This window comes from Rhinatrema bivittatum, chromosome 1 (genome assembly GCF_901001135.1).
Source record: "Rhinatrema bivittatum chromosome 1, aRhiBiv1.1, whole genome shotgun sequence".
Taxonomy (NCBI): Eukaryota; Metazoa; Chordata; class Amphibia; order Gymnophiona; family Rhinatrematidae; genus Rhinatrema; species Rhinatrema bivittatum.
Window position 1 is genome coordinate 136803799 of NC_042615.1, and position 24145 is coordinate 136827943.

Here is a 24145-nt window from a genome sequence, read left to right on the forward strand (position 1 = left end):
ATAATCACTGTTTTTTATAGTTACTGTTTTACGTTGTTTCCAATGTTCAATATACTTGTTATAGTTTACTGTATTACGTTGTTATAACTGTAAACCGGAGTGAAGGACTGCTCCAAACGTCGGTAAATAAAAACACACAAAATAAAATAAAATAAAATTCGCATGCATTTGCATGTGATGAGCGCTATTAGATTCACTCCACATTGGATGCACGTTGAATATGTGCTAATCCCCTTATTGCATCAGGGGATTGATTAGCGCCTATTCAACCCGCGTCCAACTGCGGGTTATACAGTGCGCTCAGCACACTGTATAACCCGCAGTTGGACGCACTATTGCATCGGCCCCAGTGTTAGTCTTTGTAATACATAAACTTCCTTCCTTCCTCCCTACTCATCCAAGACTTAGAGTAGACTCAGATAAAGGTTTCCTGTGCAACAGTGCACCATAAGTTCCTGGAATGGTCTACAATACAGTCTTAACAATGCATAAAGGGGCAGATTTTAAAAAAGTACACGAGCGCGTACTTTTGTTCGTGCACCCGGCGCAAACAAGAGTATGCCGGATTTTAATAGATACGTGCATAGCTGCGCGTATCTTTTAAAATCCGGGGTAGGCACGCGCAAGGCTGCGCAAAATCGGCAGCCTGCGCGCGCCGAGCCGCGCAGCCTGCCTCCATTCCCTCCGAGGCCACTCCGAAATCGGAGCGGCCTCAGAAGGAACTTTCTTTCCGGTGCCCCCCACCTTCCCTTTCCTTCCCCTAACTAACCCGCCCCCTGGCCCTAATTCTCCCCCCCACCTTTATTTCAAAAGTTACGCCTGCTCGAGGCAGGTGTAACTGGCGGGCACGTGCCGGCTGCCGGCGCGCCATGTTCTGGTGTGGGGCTGGTCCAGAGGCTGCGGCCACGCCCCGGAACACCCCCTGATGACGCGCCGGCCGCAACACACCCCCGACATGCCCCCCCCAGGAAAGCCCCAGGACTTATGCGTGTTCTGGAGCTTGCGCGCGCCGCCGAGCCTATGCAACATAGGCTCGGCGCACGTAGGGGGTGGAAGGGGCAGCTTTTTGGGGGTTACGCGCATATCTTACGCGTGTACCCCTTTGAAAATCTGCCCCAAAATGCAGAATGAGATCAGTTCTGTATATTTAAGATAAAACTGGTTGACTGATTCTTGCTCCATTAGCTGACTGGAGCTAGCAGAGCTCATATCTTCTACGAGGGGAGCTTTAATATCACAGTACAATCATGTCTATGTAAGAATATGAAGGGAGCCGCAGTCTATGTTTCTGGGTCAGAAAACTACCATTGCAATGCTAGAGAGAGAGAATGAGAAGTGAACAAGGGAGGTATAAAGAGGCAACCACAAATAATGATATATGGCACTTTAGTCTCAAGCCTCAGTATGGTGGCAGTAACTTCTGATTAGGTTGGCACAGACTGATAGAAAAGATGGTTTTGATATTAGCTAAATTTCTCTTATCATTGTGCAATAATCCCTTGTTCTCACTGAGACATAATTCTCCAATCTCTAACAGATGGAAATACCACACTAAATACATGATTAATAGAGTATCAATTTGCTTATAGTCAAGTTGCTTATTTATTGAATGACAATTATATCAAACAAATAGACACTAGTTAAAGTACTTTATTTGAGAAAATATTTATTTTTAGAAAAGCTACAGGATTAATCTAATACTGTAGTGTAGTTCGAGTAACCATACTCATCTTTTTAGTCCTTTAAAAGATATCACAGCTTACTAAGACTAGAAGATTAATATCAGAAATCTTATCAAATTTTGGTACATATATTAATAGCATCTCTTAACTATGCCAGGAAATGATTGACTTAAAAATTAACATCATAGCTGAACAACGATCAACGATAAGGACCACAGCAGCAAAATCTTAAACCTGTATACTTGTTCAGGCAAACCACTACAAAATAGTTCACACGTGGTATCAGAGAGCAAGCAGTACCTGTTACATCATTGATATTAGAGAAACTGGTTCAGTGCTGCACATATGCTTTTATCCTATGGTTCAATACTTCTGTATTCAAGTTAAAAACACAAAAGAAGAAATTAAAGACATGGATGCACTGTTTGAACCACCTATAAATCACAAACTTGCTATATGGGAAAACTCATTGAGTATCAAGTAAACCTTCATATGATGCCACTTCTTGAATTTGTGGCTACTGTGATGGTAAGCCCTATTAGCTATGAGGCTTTAAAATCATTAGGTTACTTGATATTATTGTTTTGATTCTTCCGAGTGAAATTATCACTTATGAAGCTATTGATGTCAGTCACACTTATCTGAGTGAAGTCCACTAGCGTTCACTCAGGATTGCTATGAAAGTTTAGCAGCACGCACCTTTTAAAAAGTGCTTTTATGATGGCCAACCTCGTGGCTCCAAATGTCTTATCTCTTGGGGCTGGCTAAGGTTGGATGCACCATGGAGGTGACATGTTTGATTCTAAGGAGGAAGGAAAGCCAATTCCTGTTAAAACAATTCAGAGATTTCCTTCCAGTCCTCCTGGCAATTGAAGGATTCTTTGAGTCACCCACAAATTCTATCTGGTTGGGGAATAATGTTGGTCGTAGGGTCAATGAGAGGGGAAAAATAGGGCAAGCACAGGCACTTTTCTTGTTTTCATTAAAGCAAGAATATCCTAAAAGAATCTACACATCTCTCTTTTCCTAATGTAGGCCTTCTTTAGCTATCAGTAATAATTTTACTTCTTCTCATGGTCATAATCATACTTCACGCATTCAAAGCAGTCAACACATTTTCAACATGGATGCAACCCCATGGTTGCATGTCATCATCTTATTGACTTTGAAATTATAATCTCATGGGTCTATCTCTAATATTGTGTAGAGTATACAGAACTGTGTACAGTGTACAGTAGAGTGTACAGAACTGTGTACAGAACTGTTGTACTATTTATTTATTTATTTATTTATTTGAAAGCATTTCTTAATTGCACTTCCAGATTAAAAGATCACTCAAAGTAATGTACAATCATAAAAATAAAAACATTTACATAAAATAAAATACCCCAAAAAAGCAAGAGTACCCACCCCCCACACTAGCTAATAGTACTTATTAAATACACATATATATCATTCATACCATATCGTCTAGTGCATATATATATATATATCACAACACAAAACATTTCATAACAGCAGACAATAGACATATAACAAAAATAAAATATTTACACAAATGGAAAATAAAAAAGGTAACTACATCCAGTTTTATTCCTGCTGAGGAGGCGGTGAAAAGAGGATGTAACTGGGTCCCTTCCTGTCTCTCCCTCTCTCTCTGACTGCTAGAAGGGCTAAGTGGCCTTTGCTGCTTCTGCAGCAGAATCATGTCATTGATGGCTGAAAAAGAAGAGAAACAACATAAGAAAAGAAGTACATAAATCCTTACTTAAACCCAAGCTAACAAACTGGGTCATTCATCAAAATGTGTTATGGCATTAACGCATGGTGCAAATGCAAATTTTTTGGAGGGGCAGGATCAGAGAGGAGTTTGGGTGGGATTAAATTAAATGAGGGGCAGTATTTAACTACACCTTTTTTTCCTGGTGTTAGGCTGTGTGATATGCCCATAACACAATTCATGATAAATTTTTTGAATTGCATGTGGCCATTTCTGAGAGAGAGAGAGAGGCCCTCATAGTAGTGAAGTATTTATATCATAAGAACATAAGAACATGCCATACTCGATCAGACCAAGGGTCCATCAAGCCCAGCATCCTGTTTCCAACAGTGGCCAATCCAGGACACAAGAACCTGGCAAGTACCCAAACACTAAGTCTATTCCATGTTACCATTGCTAGTAATAGCGGTGGTTATTATCTAAGTCAACTTAATTAATAGCAGGTAATGGACTTCTCCTCCAAGAACTTATCCAATCCTTTTTTAAACACATCTATACTAACTGCACTAACCACATCTTCTGGTAACAAATTCCAGAGTTTTATTGTGCGTTGAGTGAAACAGAACTTTCTCCGATTAGTTTTAAATGTGCCACATGCTAACTTCATGGAGTGCCCCCTAGTCTTTCTATTATCCGAAAGAGTAAAAAACCGATTCACATCTACCCGTTCTAGACCTCTCATGATTTTAAACACCTCGATCATATCCCCCCTCAGTTGTCTCTTCTCCAAGCTGAAAAGTCCTAACCTCTTTAGTCTTTCCTCCTAGGGGAGCTGTTCCATTCCCTTTATCATTTTGGTTGCCCTTCTCTGTACCTTCTTCATCTTAATTATATCTTTTTTGAGATGCGGCGACCAGAATTGTACACAGAATTCGAGGTGCGGTCTCACCATGGAGCGATACAGAGGCATTATGACATTTTCCATTTTATTCACCATTCCCTTTCTAATAATTCCCAACATTCTGTTTGCTTTTTTGACTGCCACAGCACACTGAACCGATGATTTCAATGTGTTATCCACTATGACGCCTAGATCTCTTTCTTGGGTAGTAGCTCCTAATATGCAAACCTAACATTGTGTAACTATAGCATGGGTTATTTTTCTCTATAAGCATCACCTTGCATTTGTCCACATTAAATTTCATCTGCCATTTTGATGCCCAATTTTCCAGTCTCAGAAGGTCTTCCTGCAATTTATCACAATCTGCTTGTGATTTAACTACTCTGAACAATTTTGTATCATCTGCAAATTTGATTACCTCACTTGTCATATTTCTTTCTAGATCATTTATAAATATTTTGAAAGGTAAGGGTCCCAATACAGATCCCTGAAGCACTCCACTGCCCACACCCTTCCACTGAGAAAATTGTCCATTTAATCCTACTCTCTGTTTCCTGTCTTTTAGCCAGTTTGTAATCCACGAAAGGACATCGCCACCTATCCCATGACTTTTTATTTTTCCTAGAAGCCTCTCATGAGGAACTTTGTCAAATACCTTCTGAAAATCCAAGTACACTACATCTACAGGTTCACCTTTATCCACATGTTTAACTCCTTCAAAAAAGTGAAGCAGATTTGTGAGGCAAGACTTGCCTTGAGTAAAGCCATGCTGACTTTGTTCCATTAAATCGTGTCTTTCTATATGTTCTGTGATTTTGATGTTTAGAATACTTTCCACTATTTTTCCTGGCACTGAAGTCAGGCTAACCGGTCTGTAGTTTCCTGGATCGCCCCTGGAGCCTTTTTTAAATATGGGGGTTACATTAGCTATCCTCCAGTCTTCAGATACAATGGATGATTTTAATGACAGGTTACACATTTTTACTAATAGGTCTGAAATTTCATTTTTCAGTTCCTTCAGAACTCTGGGGTGTATACCATCCGGTCCAGGTGATTTACTACTCTTAAGTTTGTCAATCAGGTCTACCACATCTCTATAGGAGCGCCATCTAATAGGTTGAGGTGAGGTGAGGTGTTGGTGGTTTAGGGTTTAGGGACCTGTTTCGCATGGATACCATCAAGTAGAAATTTCATCTTTTTGAGACTTTCCTCACTCCAAATGACATCAAATCTTCATCATGGTGTATTGGGGCTGTTCATACATCTAACTCTATAGGCGAAACAGGTGAAAGGAGAGCAACCTACATACATTCTGTTTTCAAATGTAGGTGTGTTACTCTAAGATGCAAGGATGTAGATGTTTTTAGTGCACATACTTTGCACTTCCCACATTTCAAAAAGAAACAATACAAGTTGTTTCTCTTTGCACAATGTGCCCAAAATATGTATATTAAAAGTACCTGCTTGTTTAGCAACTACAAGGGTTATTTGAAAGCTGCTCTCAATATCATTGACCATTCAGTTTCACTTCTCCTTATACTTACTTATCAGTCCATAAGAGATTTTCCCTCTGATCCCATTAAAACTTATTTTGTCAAAAGATTTTTAAAAGTCCATGTATGTTGTATTAACTAGGAATGTGCATTTGTTTGAAATGAATTGGTTAAAAGTGATGAATGAGTCAATTTTCAGTTTGGTTTGTTGTATCTGAAATGTATGGATAGCGATTCCAAAAATATCCAAAAATGTTCATTTCATTCATTTTTGGATGAATATTCTATGGGGCAAGCAAAAGTGCATTTTTTTTCTCTTTAAGACAGACAGAGCAGAGCCAGGATGGACAAGAAAGGAGCAGGACCAATATAGGTGCAGCAATTTTGCAACCAGTCTATCCCAACATGACTTTCTCATTTTTTTCTTTTTTAGTTGAGACTGAAAGAAAAACTGAAGTTTGAGCAGTCACCATTTTGTTCAGTGTCATTTCTCTGCTGGATTTCAGACAGAGAGAAGAAATGTTCCGAAGCTCTTTGCAAAAGTGAAAGAAAAAAATCTATAAAAAAAGATTTAGATAAGAGAAAGCAGGGTGGGCTGTTGCTTGTTATCACCGTATGATAAGAAAGGCTGCAATCTTTCTCCCTCTCTCTCTCTTTCTCTATTGACTGTTACAGGGTTACAGTATCAAGAGAGGTAAAAGCATTGCAGACAGTGTGTCTGCAGTACATAGTAGAGAGAGATCTATGTTTCACTGTAAGCAGTGTATATAGCATGACTTTGACAGGCAGGTACCAGTCGCTTTTTCTTTCTTTCTGTGTGTGCCATGGAGTCAGTGTACTGCATGTATGTCTCTTCCACAAAGCATCACTTAGGGGGTTATTTTGTAAGGCTTATCGCGTGCGATAGCAAGTAGGGGGCGGAGTCGGGGCGGCGAGGAGGCAGACTCGGCACTGTCTTCGCTGGTGGCGATAAGGTAAGCCACGTCATCACCGCCAGTAGCGAGCCCAATAGCACCACCTTTCACGGTGGTGCTATTGAATGCAAAAGCGGCAGCGATAGCACCGCGGTGGTGTGATGGCTGCCAGCTTTCGCAGGCTCGCAACCTGCAATTGCGATTTTGAAGTCGGGTCGCATAAGATAAAAGGAAAAAGCAAAGATAGCCGTCATCGAGTTGATAGAACATTTCTCCTTTGTGAAGATTTAAAGTAAAAGTTCCCCCTGAGGCAGAACTTTGCAGTTCGAAACATGATCATGTCGGGGGTTGGACTATTGATTGCTGCATAGAGATGAGTATTTATCATTTTTTAATTGAAATGACTTTTAGAAACATTGAGAACATCTATTAAATAGAAAAATTTGATGAAAATAAAGTAAAGAGACCCTATACTAATTTTTGAGTTTGATTGATATACAAACTCGTGAAGTGTGGGTCCTACACGAATAATATATTACATGCATCTATGGATGGAATGTGGCTATTTTGAAATGTTTGAATGATATACCAGTAGACTATGTGAGTTGTGCTTGTGTGACTATTATTTGTCTCTGGAATACATATATGGTTATTGGGCAGATTTTGTGACTGTTTCAAATTCCAAAATGCCACTATTATCAAAAGGCAGACATGGCCATGGGAGCGGAAGAGAAAATGCTATTCCTCCATAGGGACTGCACAAACAGTACTAATAGTAGTAGTGATAGGACCAGGATTCCCCCAACCAATATAAGGAGAAATTGTTTTAGGAGAGTGAAGTCCCTTCCTTTTCCTCCTTAGCAGTATATGCTGGAGATTATTAGAGAAATTACTGAGATGAATCATATCTGGGATTTTCAGAATTGGAGGATATTGAATAAGTAGTTGCTCAGGATGGTTTAGGGAATTCAGTTATTAGTGTGTGTGAAGGAATCTATAGGAAACTTCTTCACACTCCCTTAAGGGACTGGGCACAGCTGTCTTGCCCGGTCTTCCTTAAAATCCAGACCCACAAAGAATCCTGGGTGAAGGGAGGAGCCTCTCACCAGAGTATAAGAACCCGGGGTCTAGAAAGTTTAAACAGGCCTTGAGGAGCAGGCAGGAAGCCACTGTATGAGAAAACCTGCTATACGTGATGTCTCTATTAACTGAACTTTAAGGTGAGCTGAACCATTTGTTTTGCTTTGCTCTTTGTTTTTCCACTGTAAATAAGTTGCACAAAAGTAAATAGCCAGAGTCTCCTTATTCCTTCTGGATGTTTCCAAGCTTCTATTGCCCAAATTACTACAGTGTGCAATCCAGTGAGCAGCTGCAGGAAGCAGCAAATGATAACTGCTGGGGTCAAGAGCATGCACCAGGAGGAGCAGGTAGTGGAGAGCATGAGAGATGCCTCTGGCCTTTTCCTTCCTGGTCCACCCTCAACCTGAGTTCCAGCAGCAGTACCCAAGGATCCAGAAAGGGAGAATGGATCTTGTAAGACATCAGAGATGTGGAGGCAATTTACAGTTCTGGAGGACCAGCAATTTTCAGAATGCATTCACTGCCAAAAATCCATCAATAAGGAAAAAGTATAGGGCATATTTCAAATAGTGGCATGCAGCATCATTAGCAAAGACAACACCCATTAGTATTGGTTTTAGGGGAGGCCATGGCATCAGTGGCGTAGCGAGGGGTGGGCGGCCGCCCCGGGCGCTGGGTCTAAGGGGGCGCCAAAAAGCTATTTAAATAAAAAAAGAAATTAGTATTTTAAGCCCAGAGGTAAGTGTTGTTGAATACTTGCAGATTGTCTTTTTTTTTTGTTTTTTTGTTTTGTTATGAGAGATTTATAGTAATGGTCAGGGGCGGATTGACCTATCGGGGGATCGGGCATCCCCCGGTGGGCCGGTCTACCTGGTCACGTGGTCTTGACCGCGTGGCTCTTCTTCAGTCCAGCCTCAACGCCTTCGCCAAGCCGGCAGGGGCCGAAGAAATACAAATCGAGGCCGGCGGGGGCCGAAGAAAAGAAGATCAGCCAGCAGCGCGCGGGCCGAAGAAATGAAGATGGGAACCTCCCAGCCAGCCCCCGCTGGAGAAATTAAAATCGAGGCCGGCGGGGGCCGAAGAAGTGAACACCGGTCTGCTGACCGCCGCCGGAGACCAGCTGTTCAACCTTGGATCGGAAGGGTGCTTCTGTGTGTATGTGAGAAAGGAGCGGTGTGTGTGTATGAGAAAGGAATGGTGCTTCTGTATGTGTATATACAGTATGTATGTGAGAGAGGAATCTGCCAGTTTAAAAAAAAAAATTTGTGCTGGTAGTGCAACTTTTGAAAAGTTGGATGAAAGATTAAATTACTGAATGTTAAGCATCCCTCTTCTAGAAAATAAAATTTAGCAAAGTGGGTAGAGACAAATACTAAAGCAAAAAAAATTAAACTATTTAAAATGTTCATCTCAGCAAAATCACAAATTTAAGATACTGATGCCAGGTTTTGTTTTTTTTTAGCATAATTTAAGCATGAAGACTAGAATAGTTCCAATCTGAAATGGTTTTGCTATTTTTTTTAAGCCTTTAGAAAATGTATATTTTTAAATGACTAAGACTGGAATCTTCCCATTTAAAAGGGAAGTTGACTAAGGATGTCTTTCGGTTCCATATCTCCCACATGAATAATCATATGACTGATAGTTTGAAGAAAGACACTTGCTTTATTGCCTGGAAGCGTAAAACAAGAGAAGCTGTACTGTGTGGGTGGCTGTCCCGTGGGAGGACAGAACCTGAAGGAAGGGTGTCATTTCGCCTTCTGATAGGAATGTGGTTTTCTTATTTAATGGTTGGGATCATCACTTTCACTTTTAGTAAAAGTGAAAAATGCTGCAAGTCTGAAAGCAAGGTGCTTCTGTGAGTGTAATGTGTGTGAGACAGGGAGGGTGCTTCTGTGGGTGTGCAAGAGAGATGGAGCATGTTTTTGGCTGGCTTGTGGCTGTGAGATAGAACATGTGTGTAATTGAGAGCTTGTGTGTAAGTGAAATAGAGAGAGCATGTGTGTGATTGAAAGCCTTTGTGTAAGTGAGAGCGAGAGCATTGTGTGATTGAGAGAGACTGGCCAGAGAGGTGACATGTGTATGTGTGAGACTGATCAGGGAGATGACTGTGTGCTCGTGTGTGTGTGTGTGTGTGTGTGAGAGAGAGAGAGACTGGTTGGGGAGATGATTGGTGTGTGAGAGACAGAAACTGGTCTTGAGGGTATGACTGGTGTGTGTGTGTGAGAGAGAAGAGATTGGTTGTGGTCCCTAAGGAAGAGGACCATGAGGACAGCTTCAGCAGCTACTGCTGCTTCTGGCGTCGCCTGCAAGGGAAAGGAGTAGGAGAACTGCTGGAGAGGGTAAGTAAAGGTAGCTTTTTAAGTTCATTTTTCTTGATTACCATTTTAATTATTGGGTAGTATGTGATGTGTCTGCTGTTTGAAATATTTTATTGGTGTTTGGTAAAGGTTTCAAAATTTCCTTGAGTCTTTAATTATTGGATATTCTATTCATTAGCTGTTTTGAAATTATTTTATTAGTATGATTTTATAATTATGATTCGTGATTTATATATCTTGATTTTATTGATTGTTTCATGAGGAATGGTGACTTTTTTGTTTTTCATTGTTGCACTGTATAGAGTCTGGCATGATATGTTTTACAGTTTAGTTTTTGTCTGCACATTTCTATTTATACTTTATGTGGCTTTATTCTGTTTTTGGTGAGAGTTTGTGTTCTGCATGCAAAGACTGAGAGGAAGCATTCTTTTAGCAAGTGGTTTCTCTGTAGGGATCTGTAGTAGCTTGGCCTGCTCTGTTTTCCTGATAGGAGGTGTATTGATATTTTAGATTCTGGTGTAATATTTGTGGTATTCTTTTTCATAGGTGGGGTTGTTATTCTTTGAGTTTTGGCAAATAGTACTGTGTTGATATGGGAGGACCATGCTGAAATATAGGGGTGTGTACATATATATGTAAATTATATATGTAAATTATATTGTATATGTAATTGGGTACCCATGGGCCAGTATGGAGAAAAATCCCCCGGGCCACTATTTTCCCTCAATCCGCCCCTGGTAATGGTAATTCAATTTACTTAGGGGCGCCTGTGCTCTAGCCCACGCCCAATCCATGTTCCACTTAGCAAGCATGAAACTTAGGAAAACGAGGGGTAGGAGCAGCTCTGACCCTATTTCAGGTTGCAGGGTGGTCGGTAGAAAAATCGGTTTTCTGTTACATAAGCTTCAGCCGACCCAAAACCAGGGATCCATTGTACCCGGTCCGCCAGTTTTACAAAGGAATATAAAAAGGAGAGCGGATCGGTTCCCTAAATCAGGCATCACATACTAAAAGGCGGACCAGAGCGAATCAATGTTACCGTCAATTTTTACGCAAGATGCAAATCATTGATGGAGGGAGGGGGCGCCGAAGAAGTCTCTTGCCCCGGGTGCCAAATTGTCTAGCTACGCCACTGCATGGCACTAGTCTGGGGGACCCTGTCTTCCACTCAAAGCAGCAGGAGCAGGAAAGCCATAGAAAATGAGATGACCATCTCTGAAGCTGATTTTTCAGCCCCTTCTCCCAGTGAGATGGCAGGTAAGCAGCCCCTACCCCATGTCAGTAGCAAGTCATCATGGAATAGTGGGAGTGCTATTCCACATCACTGTTCCAGAGTAAGAGGCAGGCAGCAGGGAAGGTGGTGACATGGTGCATTGGGGAAATGATTGCCCAGGACGTGGTGTAGAATACCGTTATTTAAGCTGCTGCTGTACCTCTTAGCCCCCAATTTACAAAGTGCCTTCCAGAGCAACATTTAGGTGGTAGGTGATCCTTCACCCTGCAAACTCTGTCCCGTAATCAGATACAGGCGCAGCTGGTCAGTGTGGTGGAGAGTTGTCTCTGTAGCTCAGTTGATTGGGATATCTTATCTGCAGGTGTAATTTAGAAGCAGGGAGATCGTGGATTCTCTGCAGGGGGAACTGTTCTAGAAACAGAACTCACATGCGATATGACAGTAGACTTAGGGGGAATGTTTCTGATGTCATTGTGTAAGCTGCCTATTAAGCAGCAGACAATCTTCCTGCTTCCTGGTGCAGGAGATTCTGTGATGTTATAATTGAGATTAAAATTTAACTCATCCTTTCCAAAAGGAACTTACACAAAGTTCTACCTTCTGTGTTCATTTAAAAAGGAGAACACAGACAAAGGTTCGCTTGGAGGAAGAAAAGGAAGGTTGGAGTTAAATTTTGGAATTTTGATACCTGAAAAATGATTTCTTAGTGAGGTAAATTTACTATCATTAATGAGCTGACAACTGAATTTGTGGATGGATGGATTAAAGAGTGTTTTCCTAAGAAAATTGGCATGTGAACTATAACTAATAAGTTACAGTTTGCAAGAATGAAAGTATCAACACATCAAAAGGTGGAGAAGAAGAGCAGTACACATAAATGTAATATCCAGCAAGCAAAAGTGTAGCTCTAATGAGATTCCCCAAATTAAATGAAATATAAGTTCAATCATTCATAAATATGTAATTCCAAATTTTATTTGTAAAATCCGATTGTGCAAAAGTAAACAGATTCCGGTATCTTGACACGGACTGTGTTTCGCCACTCCGGACGGAACCCTAACAGATAAGAAATGTGTTGAAACTGTAAAAGTGGCGAAATCACAGAACTCGGCATTTCCAGTGAAGCTTAAATTACAATATCATTAGTTAAGCAATACAAACCATTAGGTCAAAAAAGAGTCTTTGTGTATATAATTATATGCACCTATTTTGTCTTTCAGAATTTCCTATTTGGACTTCATCCCAACTATTAAAACTATTGCTAGAGTATCTCTCTGCTTTTCTTAAGCAAAGCTCTGCGCTTTAATATATTTTTGATGAAAGCATATTTAAAAAAAAATTTTTTTAACAGTCTTGCTTTGAGCTTCTGTGTTGGTGGGCTCATTCAATTTTCTTCAGGTACCTGAGGAATGTCTCGCCTATGAATGGCTGTTTTTGACTCTCACAGAAAACCTGGCTCCCTCAAACTTAAATAAATAAAAAGGTAAGGAAACACTAACTATACATTCAGTGCCTATACATTCTTCCACAGCCTTAGTGTGGAAATGTATTCTTAAACTGTTCAGGAACCAGAGTGACACTGTATTTTTCTCAGCTAATAGCTGGTATGGCGGTTACTACCCTTAACCAACAAGCCTTCATACTGTTGATGCAACTCATTATGGCTCTCTGCTTTAACAGAGAGAAAAGAGGAAGAAGGAATTAGTTTCAGACAGCAGCCAACAAGAACACTGAATTTTAAGGTCTGGGAAAACAAATAACCATGAGGGTAACTTGCTGATGTGGCTGTTACTACCATTAACCAATAAGCCTCATATTTGTGATGCAACTCCAACATTGTTCTCTGCTTCAATGGCAAGGGATAACGGGGAATTGGACGCAGACAGCAACGAACAAGGGCCCTGACTTTGACGGATTGGGAAACTATGTATGGGGGTTACTTGTATGGCACAGCAGATGCCACCCCCTATGCTGCTATTATGGGGGAGACATGTAGGGGGCGGCTAATGCTACCATAAGCTTGCTGGGCAGACCGGATGGACCGTTTGATCCTTCTCTGCCATTATATCTATGTTTCTAATTCCCTATCTTCTAAGATTTATGAACTGTGAAGCTGCACAAATCATTAAGTTCAGATGCATTCATTGCCCTGAAGTCTATTTTTCTTGAAAAGGAAAAAATATCTCAATCCAGGGGAATATTATGTCACACTCTCATCTTTTATCAACATAGTTTGTGATTGCAGCAAACTCCAATTTCTCTAAGCATACCAAGTTTACCAATACATTTACCTTTGTTAGTACTGGCAATATCAGAATATCCTATTTCAGAATATTTTAAACAATATAGGACTACCGCTCAGGAGATTAAGTTAATTCCAATTTATTTTCTCTCTTACATTTTTTTCTTTTATTTTAGGGAATAAATGATTTACTTGAGACCAGCTGTGTGCTTTCACCACAGCTGGTTTAAAGACACTGCCTGTAGATTCTAAATCTGTCAGTTGCTGACAGGAAGATTTTAACATGCATTTAGGAGGATATTTTAAAATAGTTTTCACCAAATTTTATTAGAAGTGACTCTTGATCACAGATTTCTCAATCATCTTACTGATTAAAACAGATTTGTAATTTTCTGCATGACTGCTTGAGGCTGACTTTAATCTCTCTCTCAAAATGATCTTTTTCTTACCTTTTTCTTTAAATGAGGCAATTTTAATTAAGATCTTAAATTTTATTTTGTGAAATATTTCTGTTTTGTTTTGACATTCACCTCCACAATCACACTATTCAAAGAGAATAAAATGAATACATTCCAACCCTGGAGCATATTTCTTAATCAGCCTCTGAGCAATTCTCATTTTTTCCTGTTTGGGACGTGTTTTAAACTGTTTTTTTATTTTTATTTTTTTTTACTAAAAAATTACAGCAGTGCATCTCAGTGTTTCCGTCTCATTCACTTTCCCTCAATTTTCTCAATGTCACCCAGAGCTTAGGGGGTCATTTTGTAAAGCTTATCGCATGCGATAAGCCGCTATTGCACCCGAAAAGTCCCTTTCTGCGTGCGATAGCTTGCTAGGGGAGGCGTCGGGGTGGACTCCGCAATATCTTTGCTGGCGGCGATAAAGTAAGCCACGTTATTGTTGCCAGTAGCGCACCCAATAGCACCACCTTTCACGGTGGTGCTATTGGGTGCGAAAGCCGGCAGCGATAGCACCGTGGTGGTGAAATGGCTGCCGGCTTTCTGTGATAGAATGGTGAATCCAGGCCTTAATTTGTAGACAAAAAATGAAGTGGAATTGTGGAACAGGGGGTGGGGAGGGGAGGCAAAATTAGAGGAGAGGGGCCAGGGCTGGATGTGACCTGTGTGAGGAGGTAAGGCCTGGGCTGGATATGAACTTTCTCTCTCCTAAACATACCACAATCATATATATTTGAACACACACAGTAGCAAAAGAAGCATTCACCTCATGTGTCTTCGACCTTTGCCACCCTCCTTCATAGCCTGATCAATTGTTCTAGGAAACTGCACAAAAATCAAGGTCACGGGGCTGCTCACATTTCAGGGTAGAGAATCCATCAAGCTAGGTTGAGAGAACATTGTACAAATCTCAGCTTTGTGTGTTTCCTCACTCTGAAGGTCATCAAATCTTCATAAGAGTGTACGTCTCACTCTGCATGTCAAAGGGGCCCCTAATCCCTACATTACTACTGAAAAATCTCTCTCTCTCTCTCTCTCTCTCTGATAAAGCCGTATTGCACAGCTTAACACAGATGAAAAAGGTGTAGTTATTTCCCATGATAAAACTGTGCAATATAAGCTTGACCCTCCCCTTTTCAAAATTAGCATAGCATTTTTCGCATGCGAAAACGCCATAAAGCGTTGGAGATGGCGGCTTGGAGCTGAGGAAGAGAAGAAGAAAGGATTGCAGCGACAGAGAGAGAGAGAAAAAATTAGTGTGTTTTTGGTTCTCGAAATGGCTAGTAGCGGAAGCAGCTTCAGTCAAGAAAAGGAACAGCCTCCAAGAAGAGAAAAGAACAAAAGCGGGCACGTAAAAGAGGAAAACGAAGACAACGCGGTGAAGCAGGGAGCTCAGTACGGAAAAGCACAATGCAATCAAAATGGCGAACGAACCGAAAGTGGGGAACTGCCGCTGAACGACTGTAAAGCTAAGCAGCGCAGAAACAGCTCCCAAGAGCTAAATGCGGATGAAAATGAAACTGGGTATGGTCAGAAAACCTCGGAAGAACCTCCCAGAAGAAACTATCAAATTCCAAGGAAAAGCAAAGAAAAGAAAGAACTTTGTCAGCCAATAACTTCGGGTTCTCGAGAGTTTGAAGAAGTTTTGAAAATTCTGCGTTCATCATACTTGGAACCGAATTCAGTGACTAATTTTACTTACAAAAAAGCCTGCTTGGTTCATAGTGAACTCTTGGAAAAGGAGTTCACTGAAAAACGCAGAGAATTAAAATGTGATGGTCGTACTGATAAGGAGCTTGCTGAATCGTATGCATTTTTGATGGTTGAGAGGGCTCAGGTTCATAACATTTGTGAGAGAGGATTAAATGTGGGCCATTCCAAAATAACAATTCTTGGCAACCCTTCTATGGGTATCTATCTTTCCAGGTATGCTGATTTATTGCAGGTTAATCCCTTGGATGCAGGTGCAACTGGTGATGTGTTAATATTTAAAATAATTAAGGGCAAAATGAAAAGCATATATGATCATATGGGAAAAAATGCTTTAGAATCGGCAATGAACAAAAGTGCATTAGATCCAACACCGAAGCATGAATGTCATGTCTCTAAGAATGCTAACAGAGTTACTTCTTTGTTGGCTTACAGAGCATATGAGCTTACTCAGCTTCAACTACACTCTTCTAACAAACCAACCAGAAGGGCATACCAGAACAGAATGATCACCCAACCTGCAAAATCTACCCTGAGGAAACGCGCTCTATCCACAGCGGGCCCGTCACTCTGGAACTCACTACCACCGGACCTCCGCCTAGAACCGTGCCATACTACGTTCAAGGTGAAACTCAAGACTTGGCTCTTCCTTCAAGCTTTCCCAGAGAGCTAAAGCAGGAAGAACAAACATCCAGCCTTGTCTTACCACAATAATGTAATGCTCACATTGAGTCAGTTTTGTTCCAAGTTGTTATCTAAGTTGATCTTAGTTGTTTCTTAATATAATATATTATACTGTATTATAGTTCTTCTGTTCATTATATTATATTTGATATGTTCCATGTAAACCGCCTACCCGGCGATAGTTATCTCTGTTAAATGTGAACCGGAGTGATATGTATTGTATACAGGAACTTACGGTATATAAAAACCAATAAATAATAAATAATAATAAATAAAGCAATTTGATAAATGACCCCCTAAGAGAGACAAGTGTTCCTTTTGCAGCATGACAGCAGAAAAAGACCAACCGGCCCATCTAGTCTGCCCAGTTCTGTTCACACTACCGAGGATACATCCCAATTTCCAGCCAGAGAGCGTGAATACCTGCAAGACATGTATCCTTATCCAGGGCCTTTTTTTTTTTGCCTTCCTCCTTGGTCCTCCACCATCATGAGCAGATGAGCAAACAAGATTCCCTTAGCTCCCTTTTGCACCCCACTTTTTTCATGTCTAGCCACAAAACCTTGTAATAACATAATTAGCCAACAATACTAGCATGGCTGTTGCTCAAATATCTGACGTGCTCAGTCCTCTGCATAGCCTGCTAGACAGACGCAGTTATATGAGTGCCTACATTTCTACTAAGACTACTAGTAGCCTGCCAGATTCAGCTGCTGGTTTGAGTCTATCATCCATACTTGATCTCAATAGTTACCATTATTAGTAAACATCCTAGGTCCCTTGGGTAGCTTGCCAGACAGACTTGCATAGGTGTAGTTTGTGTAATTTGGGGTGGGGGTGGCAGGGATCAGATTAGTGGGGGGGGGGGGGGAGAGAGTATAAACTTTCCCTGTACACACCCCTCTCTCCTCTAGTCCTTAGTATCCAACCCTCTCTTTCTCCCACCTTCTGGCCTGCAGAATCTCCCTCTAATCCCCACCCCACAGCCTGCAATATCTCTCGCTCATCTACCTCTCTTTTCCCTTCATTCACCCCAGTCTAAACATTCCCTCCTCTGACCCCCTGCCCTACAGTTCTCAGTGTCTTCCACATCCCATACCCAGCATTTTTGCTCCCCCAAAGCCCCAAAGCATCTATACACCAGCTCTATCTCTTTTCCCTTCCCCTTTCACCACTCAATTGACTCAAGTTGATCAAGGAATCGCCAACCTTGACTTCCTCAATATTCTTCTGCAGCACAGAAATTCAGATCCCACACTTACTCACAAATCCTGTTGCAGCCTGCCTCTTCCTCCTGTACAGGCGTCCTGATACCTTGGAAAACTGTGTAAGAGATGGGGAAATGGCAAAGCCTGTGAGTGTGTGCAGGATGAAAGGCTGCCTACCTGCTGATTTTTTTGTGCTTTGCTGCAAGTGCTGGTGCAACCACTTTGGGAGCATAGATAGGCTCCCCTTTTGATTCCCCTAGTCTGTGCACTGCATTTAGGGGGGCATTGCCCCTCTTTGGGCCCCCAGGCTCTGCCCATGCAGACATGGCTATGTGAATCCTGCATTTACATTAGGACTTCTAAAGGAAGACAGGGAAGAATATCTGGTGAAACTGAATGAGACGAGGAAAGAAATCAGGATAGCAAAAGCTTGAGTGGAAGAAAGGATGGCCAAAGAGATAAAGCAAGGTGACAGAACAGTTTTCAGATATATTAGGGAAAGAACATAAGAACATAAGAAAATGCCATACTGGGTCAGGCCAAGGGTCCATCAAGCCCAGCATCCTGTTTCCAACAGTGGCCAATCCAGGCCATAAGAACCTGGCAAGTACCCAAAAACTAAGTCTATTCCATGTTACCATTGCTAATGGCAGTGGCTATTCTCTAAGGGGCGGATTTTAAGAGCCCTGCTCGCCTAAATCCGCCCAAAACCGGGCGGACTTAGGCGAGCAGGGCCCTGCGCGCCGGTGAGCCTATTTTACATAGGCCTACTGGCGCGCACAGAGCCCCGGGACTTGCGTAAGTCCCGGGGTTTTCGGAGGGGGGCGTGTCGGGGCGTGTCGGGGCGTGTCGGGGGTGTGTCGGGGCGGGGCCGAGTGCCGCGCCGTTTTCGGGGCGTGTCGGCAGCGTTTTGGGGGCGGGCCCGGGGGCGTGGTTACAGCCCGGGGAGGTCCAGGGGCGTGGCTGCGCCCTCCATACCCGCCCCCAGGTCGTGTCCCGGCATGCTAGGGGCCCGCTGGCGCGCGGGGATTTACGTCTCCCTCCGGGAGGCGTAAATCCCCTGACAAAGGTAAGGGGGGGGTTTAGACAGGGCCGGGGGAGTGAGTTAGGTAGAGGAAGGGAGGGGAAGGTGAGGGGAGGGCGTTAGAGGATTCCCTCCAAGGCCGCTCCGATTTCGGAGCGGCCTTGGAGGGAACGGGGGTAGGCTGTGCGGCTCGGCGCGTGCCGGCTATACGTAATCGATAGCCTTGCGCGCGCCGATCCAGGATTTTAGCGGATACGCGCGACTACGCGCGTATCTACTAAAATCCCGCGTACTTTTGCTTGCGCCTGATGCGCCAGCAAAAGTACACGAACGCACCGTGTTTGAAAATCTACCCCTAAGTGAACTTAATAGCAGGTAATGGACTTCTCCTCCAAGAACTTATCCAATCCTTTTTTAAACACATCTATACTAACTGCACTAACCACATCCTCTGGCAACAAATTCCAGAGTTTAATTGTGCGTTGAGTAAAAAAGAACTTTCTCCGATTAGTTTTAAATGTGCCCCATGCTAACTTCATGGAGTGCCCCCTAGTCTTTCTACTATCTGAAAGATACCCATTCTAGACCTCTCATGATTTTAAACACCTCTATCATATCCCCCCTCAGCCGTCTCTTCTCCAAGCTGAAAAGTCCTAACCTCTTTAGTCTTTCCTCATAGGGGAGCTGTTCCATTCCCCTTATCATTTTGGTAGCCCTTCTCTGTACCTTCTCCATCACAATTATATCTTTTTTGAGATGCGGCGACCAGAATTGTACACAGTATTCAAGGTGCGGTCTCACCATGGAGCGATACAGAGGCATTATGACATTTTCCGTTTTATTCACCATTCCCTTTCTAATAATTCCCAACATTCGGTTTGCTTTTTTGACTGCCGCAGCTCACTGAACCGACGATTTCAATGTGCTATCCACTATGACACCTAGATCTCTTTCTTGGGTTGTAGCACCTAATATGGAACCCAACATTGTGTAATTATATCATGGGTTATTTTTCAATATATGCATCACCTTGCACTTATCCACATTAAATTTCATCTGCCATTTGGATGCCCAATTTTCCAGTCTCACAAGGTCTTCCTGCAATTTATCACAATCTGCTTGTGATTTAACTACTCTGAACAATTTTGTGTCATCTGCAAATTTGATTATCTCACTCGTCGTATTTCTTTCCAGATCATTTATAAATATATTGAAAAGTAAGGATCCCAATACAGATCCCTGAGGTAAAAGATAATATTGTAATATTAAAAGGAGACAAGGTCCATTGTATGGAGAAAGATGAGGCAAAAGAAGAGATATTAAACAAATACTTCATTCACAAAAGAAGACCCTGGAGGAAAACTGCTAATGGTGGCCAGTGTGAAATGGCAGATACACAATGTTGGATTCTGTATAAGGAAGCTACCATCTAAAGATCTCGGAGTCCTTGTGGACAATTCCTTGACATCTTCAGCTCAGTGTGTGGTAGCGTCAGAGGTCAAAAAGGCAAATAGAATGTTAGGAAAAATTTGGAAAGGAGTTGTCTCTAAACCGAAGTGCTTAGTGATTTTGTCTCTAGAACCTCGGTATATAAAAAATGTTAAATAAATAAAATAAATAGAGAACAAAACTTAGAATATCATAATGTCTTTATATAGCTCTACGGTGCGACTGTACCTTGAGTATTGTGTACAGTTCTCGCTGCCCCATTTGAAAAAAGATATAGTGGTCACAGAAAATGTACAGAGAAAGGTGACAAAAATGATAAAGGGAATGGAAAAGCTCCTTTGTGGAAAAAGGCTAATTAGGGCTCTTTAGCTTGGAGATGACTGAGAGGGGATATAATTGATATCTTTAAATCATGAGTGGAGGGGAATGAGTAAATAACTGTTCCCTTTCAAATAATACTAGACTAGGGAACAAGCCATGAAACTAGCAAGAGGTAGATTTAAAACAAATCATAGGAAGTATTTTTTTCACTCATGTAATGAGGTGTGTTGAACAAGTTACTGAAGGAAAAGTTCATAAAGAGTTATTAGCCATGCAGACTTCTGAAAGCCAGTGCTTACTGCTTATCCCTGGGAGTAGATACAAGAAATAGATCAACTTTTGGTAATCTGCTGGGTAGTTGAAATCCCAAGTGGTCACTGTTGGAGACAGGATGGTGGTTCAGTGGAAGTTGGTCTGACCCAGCATTGCACCTCTTATGTTCTAAAAACCTTATTTCTATGGAACCTTTTAAATCCCATACATAGCCTACTAGGAAGACCCATCTACATGAATACTCACTTTTCTGCAAGGACTTCTAATTATCACAGCCTGTCAGATAAACTCAGTCATGTGGTTGCTTGAGTTTTCCCTAGGATGTCTAAACTTTCATATTAGTCACTTTGCCATTCATTCTAGCAGCCCCAACACTCATCATTAAATCAATCTAGTATGGCGCTATAAACATTTAAACATGTGTCACTAGGTACAACTATCTACCATCTGTTCACTTTTGGATACCAAGAATTCTCTGCATTTATTGGATATGCTCTTAAACTTTGTTAATGTTGTAGCCTCCATCATCCATTCCAGGAGGGCACTCCATGCATTCACCACCCTTTCCTTGAAAGTAAATATGTACTCCAGAGCTAAAAGAAGCTGTAAATTAATTGATCACTGCATAGAGTAAGATGATGTTCAGTCTGTACTGTGAACAGTTCACAGCAAATTTTACTATAAGATGTTCTGGTTCACAGCCATGCAGCATACCACCAAACATCATACATGTTGTAAGTCAGGCCAGTCAGACTGTGTCATCACCAGGCCTATCGACAGTTTGCAATGCCTCATGCTAATTGGATTTGAAAGGTGTCATGGTCTTTTCTGCCTTTTAATGCTTGCTCCAGGCCTTAGCAGGAAGAGTAGCAGGAACTCATCCCTTTGCTGCTGATCACTTTGCATTGCCCATGCCAGCACCATGAGCAATTTCAAAACTCTCAGGTCAGCACTTTCAAGCTGCTGATTTTGTGCATCAGTAGCCAAGAAGTACCAACCCATGTATTTTTAAAATTATTCTGATACAGGCACAAACAATGCAGAGCCATCAACAGTGAAGGGATGGTTTTCCACTGCTCAGGTAAGCTAGCTCGGGAGGTAGAAGGGGCAATGGGGCTGATGCTAGGGAAGGGAGAAAAGAGCGAAGGGAATGGATGCTGTACAAGTGGGAAAGAAACAGGTGGATGAATGCTGGAGACAGGGATGGATTAAAGATGCCTTTGACCCCAAAGAGTACCATGACCATAGGCCTCCCCAATTTATCTGCCCTGTATGGTAATCTTCTAGCCTCCAACCCTGGGTGATTACCTCATCTGCTCCCCATAATCCATCACTGGCTGGGGAAGGAAGAAAAAGAGGCAGGAGGCTGGATGTTGGGGAAGGGAAGAAACAAGGTGGAATGAATGCTGGGGAAGAAAAGAAAAAGGCAGGGGGGTAGATGCTGGAAAAGAGAGAAAATAAGCAGGGGTGGATGCTGGGGAGGAGGGGAATAAGGTAGGGTGGAATGGATGAAGGTGAAGAAGAAAAAAACAGGAGGGTGGATGGGGCATCAGAGGAGAAGGGAAAAGGAGGGTTTAAGAAGGAAAGGGGTAAGATGTGGATAGAAAAGGAGGCGTTATAAGAATGACAGATGAGGTGGAAGGGATGAGATATGAAAATTATATAAAGTGATAGAAGGATAGAAAAGAGGAAAGAGTAGAGGTGTGAGATATGGAAAAAGTTACAGCACAGGGAGAAGGGGTGGTAATGGAAGAATAAGAAATGAAACCTGATGACAAATATGGAGAGAAATGGAATGAGAGAGAGAGAACATGACTGAAAGGAGGAGAGAGATGGAGAACTTGGGTCCCTGGAACTGGTAGGTGAAAGTGCCATGGTACCATTGTACAAATAGCACATAATTGGGGATGGGGTGGGGAAACAACCCCCTCCTCCTATCGTGAAGAGTTGCAAACTTATGTGTGTGTACTACAGATGCACACCCCTAGAAAAAATTAGAAGGAATTGCCTCTCATTGAATAATTATAATTCGTATCAGCTAAAATAGCACAAGGATAATTAAAAATGCAATATACAGTTTCTGAAAAAAAAATACTTAAAACTCTATAAACATATTTGCAGAAAATTCTGTTCAGCTGATAAAGCCAGTATATTTTTAAGCATTGCAAATGTGGTCAGTGTCTGAAAGAAAAAACTCTGTCAAAACCCTCAGAAATATCCAGAATGGTAGCAGTGTCAGCCAGCTGCTGCAGTACATGTGTGGAGCTGCACAGAAGTGTGTGTCATGGAAATTCTAATGAATGGCGCAAGAAGCTGAGATATAAATATATATATATATTTATATATAATATATCAACTATATCTACAAAAACTCTAAAGAACGAGCATGCAGCACAGCTTGAGCTGATAACAGCTAAGCTTGGCAATTAGTGTAAAGTTTGATACACATTCACTCAAAGTTAAAAAAAAAATAAAGCAAACATTTTCTGTTACCTGCTGCACACAGGAAATATCTCTCATTTGATGTGCCCTCGATTTCAATAAACTCATGCAAAGAATGTCCCTCCGGTTTGAACAGCTTCTTTTCCAGGTCATCCTTCACCAGCGATGACATTGCTTTCTCTTTACTGTGTAGGTCCTGCCTCTTGCTGTCTCCTGTAGCAGTTCCTGAACCATCCAACAACCTTCTGTGCCCTGCTTGTCTCCCGATTGCCTGGATGGCCCCTGTGAGTTCAGTGGAGGACTCTTGCTTTCTTCTTACCTCCTTGCTTTCTTCTTACCTCCTACCCTTCAGCTCCCTGTGGCCCACATTCACCATGTGGAAGCAGCAGCAGCACCCAGCCGGTCCCTTGCAGAGATCCACTCCAAACCTCAGCATCCTACAGAAGTTATTTTTCTCCGAACAGCGCTTCTGTCATTCCCCAAGGTAACATATTTATTTATACATACACGCTCCCACGCATATAATATAGACCCCCTGGTTATAATTTAAAAGCATTATTTTTTTTTTCAAAATTGAAAAAAAAAAAATTCAAGACCAGTGCTTCATTTAGGCTCCATTACAATAATCTGTTAACAGCTGCTCTGATGTATTGATTGAGCGTGTTTTCCATTAAGAAGGTTATTACAACTGGCAAGTGAAAGCGGGACTGCCCCCTCGCAATGTGCTGAACACTTAATGTCTCCCACCAGTCTGAGCGCATGACGAAAGGGAGCAGCCAATTCCCATCTCAAAACCACTTCCAACAAGCAAAAAGTATCTTGAGTCCTAGCACTACAAACCATGTGTTGCTAAAAAAAAATATACAATCGTATCAAGAATTTAACTACTTCATTATCGTGATGAATGCAGCTTTTACTGATATTTTATAGTGCAGAGCTTTATTATATGATGTGCAAGGATATCTTTAGATAATTCTGATGTTGCTCAA

The 24145-nt window shown here is 41.7% G+C and overlaps 1 protein-coding gene across 1 annotated transcript in view; it reads right to left on the minus strand.

Moving 5' to 3' along the window:
• The window catches only part of EXOC1L (exocyst complex component 1 like), a 62333-nt gene extending 39005 nt beyond the window's left edge, over window positions 1-23328 (minus strand). Inside the window, exon 1 of the mRNA XM_029584140.1 lies at window positions 23208-23328. Within this exon, the coding sequence (XP_029440000.1) occupies window positions 23208-23328 (121 nt within the window). The remainder of the gene's footprint in view (window positions 1-23207) is intronic.
• Window positions 23329-24145: the final 817 nt, after the last annotated feature.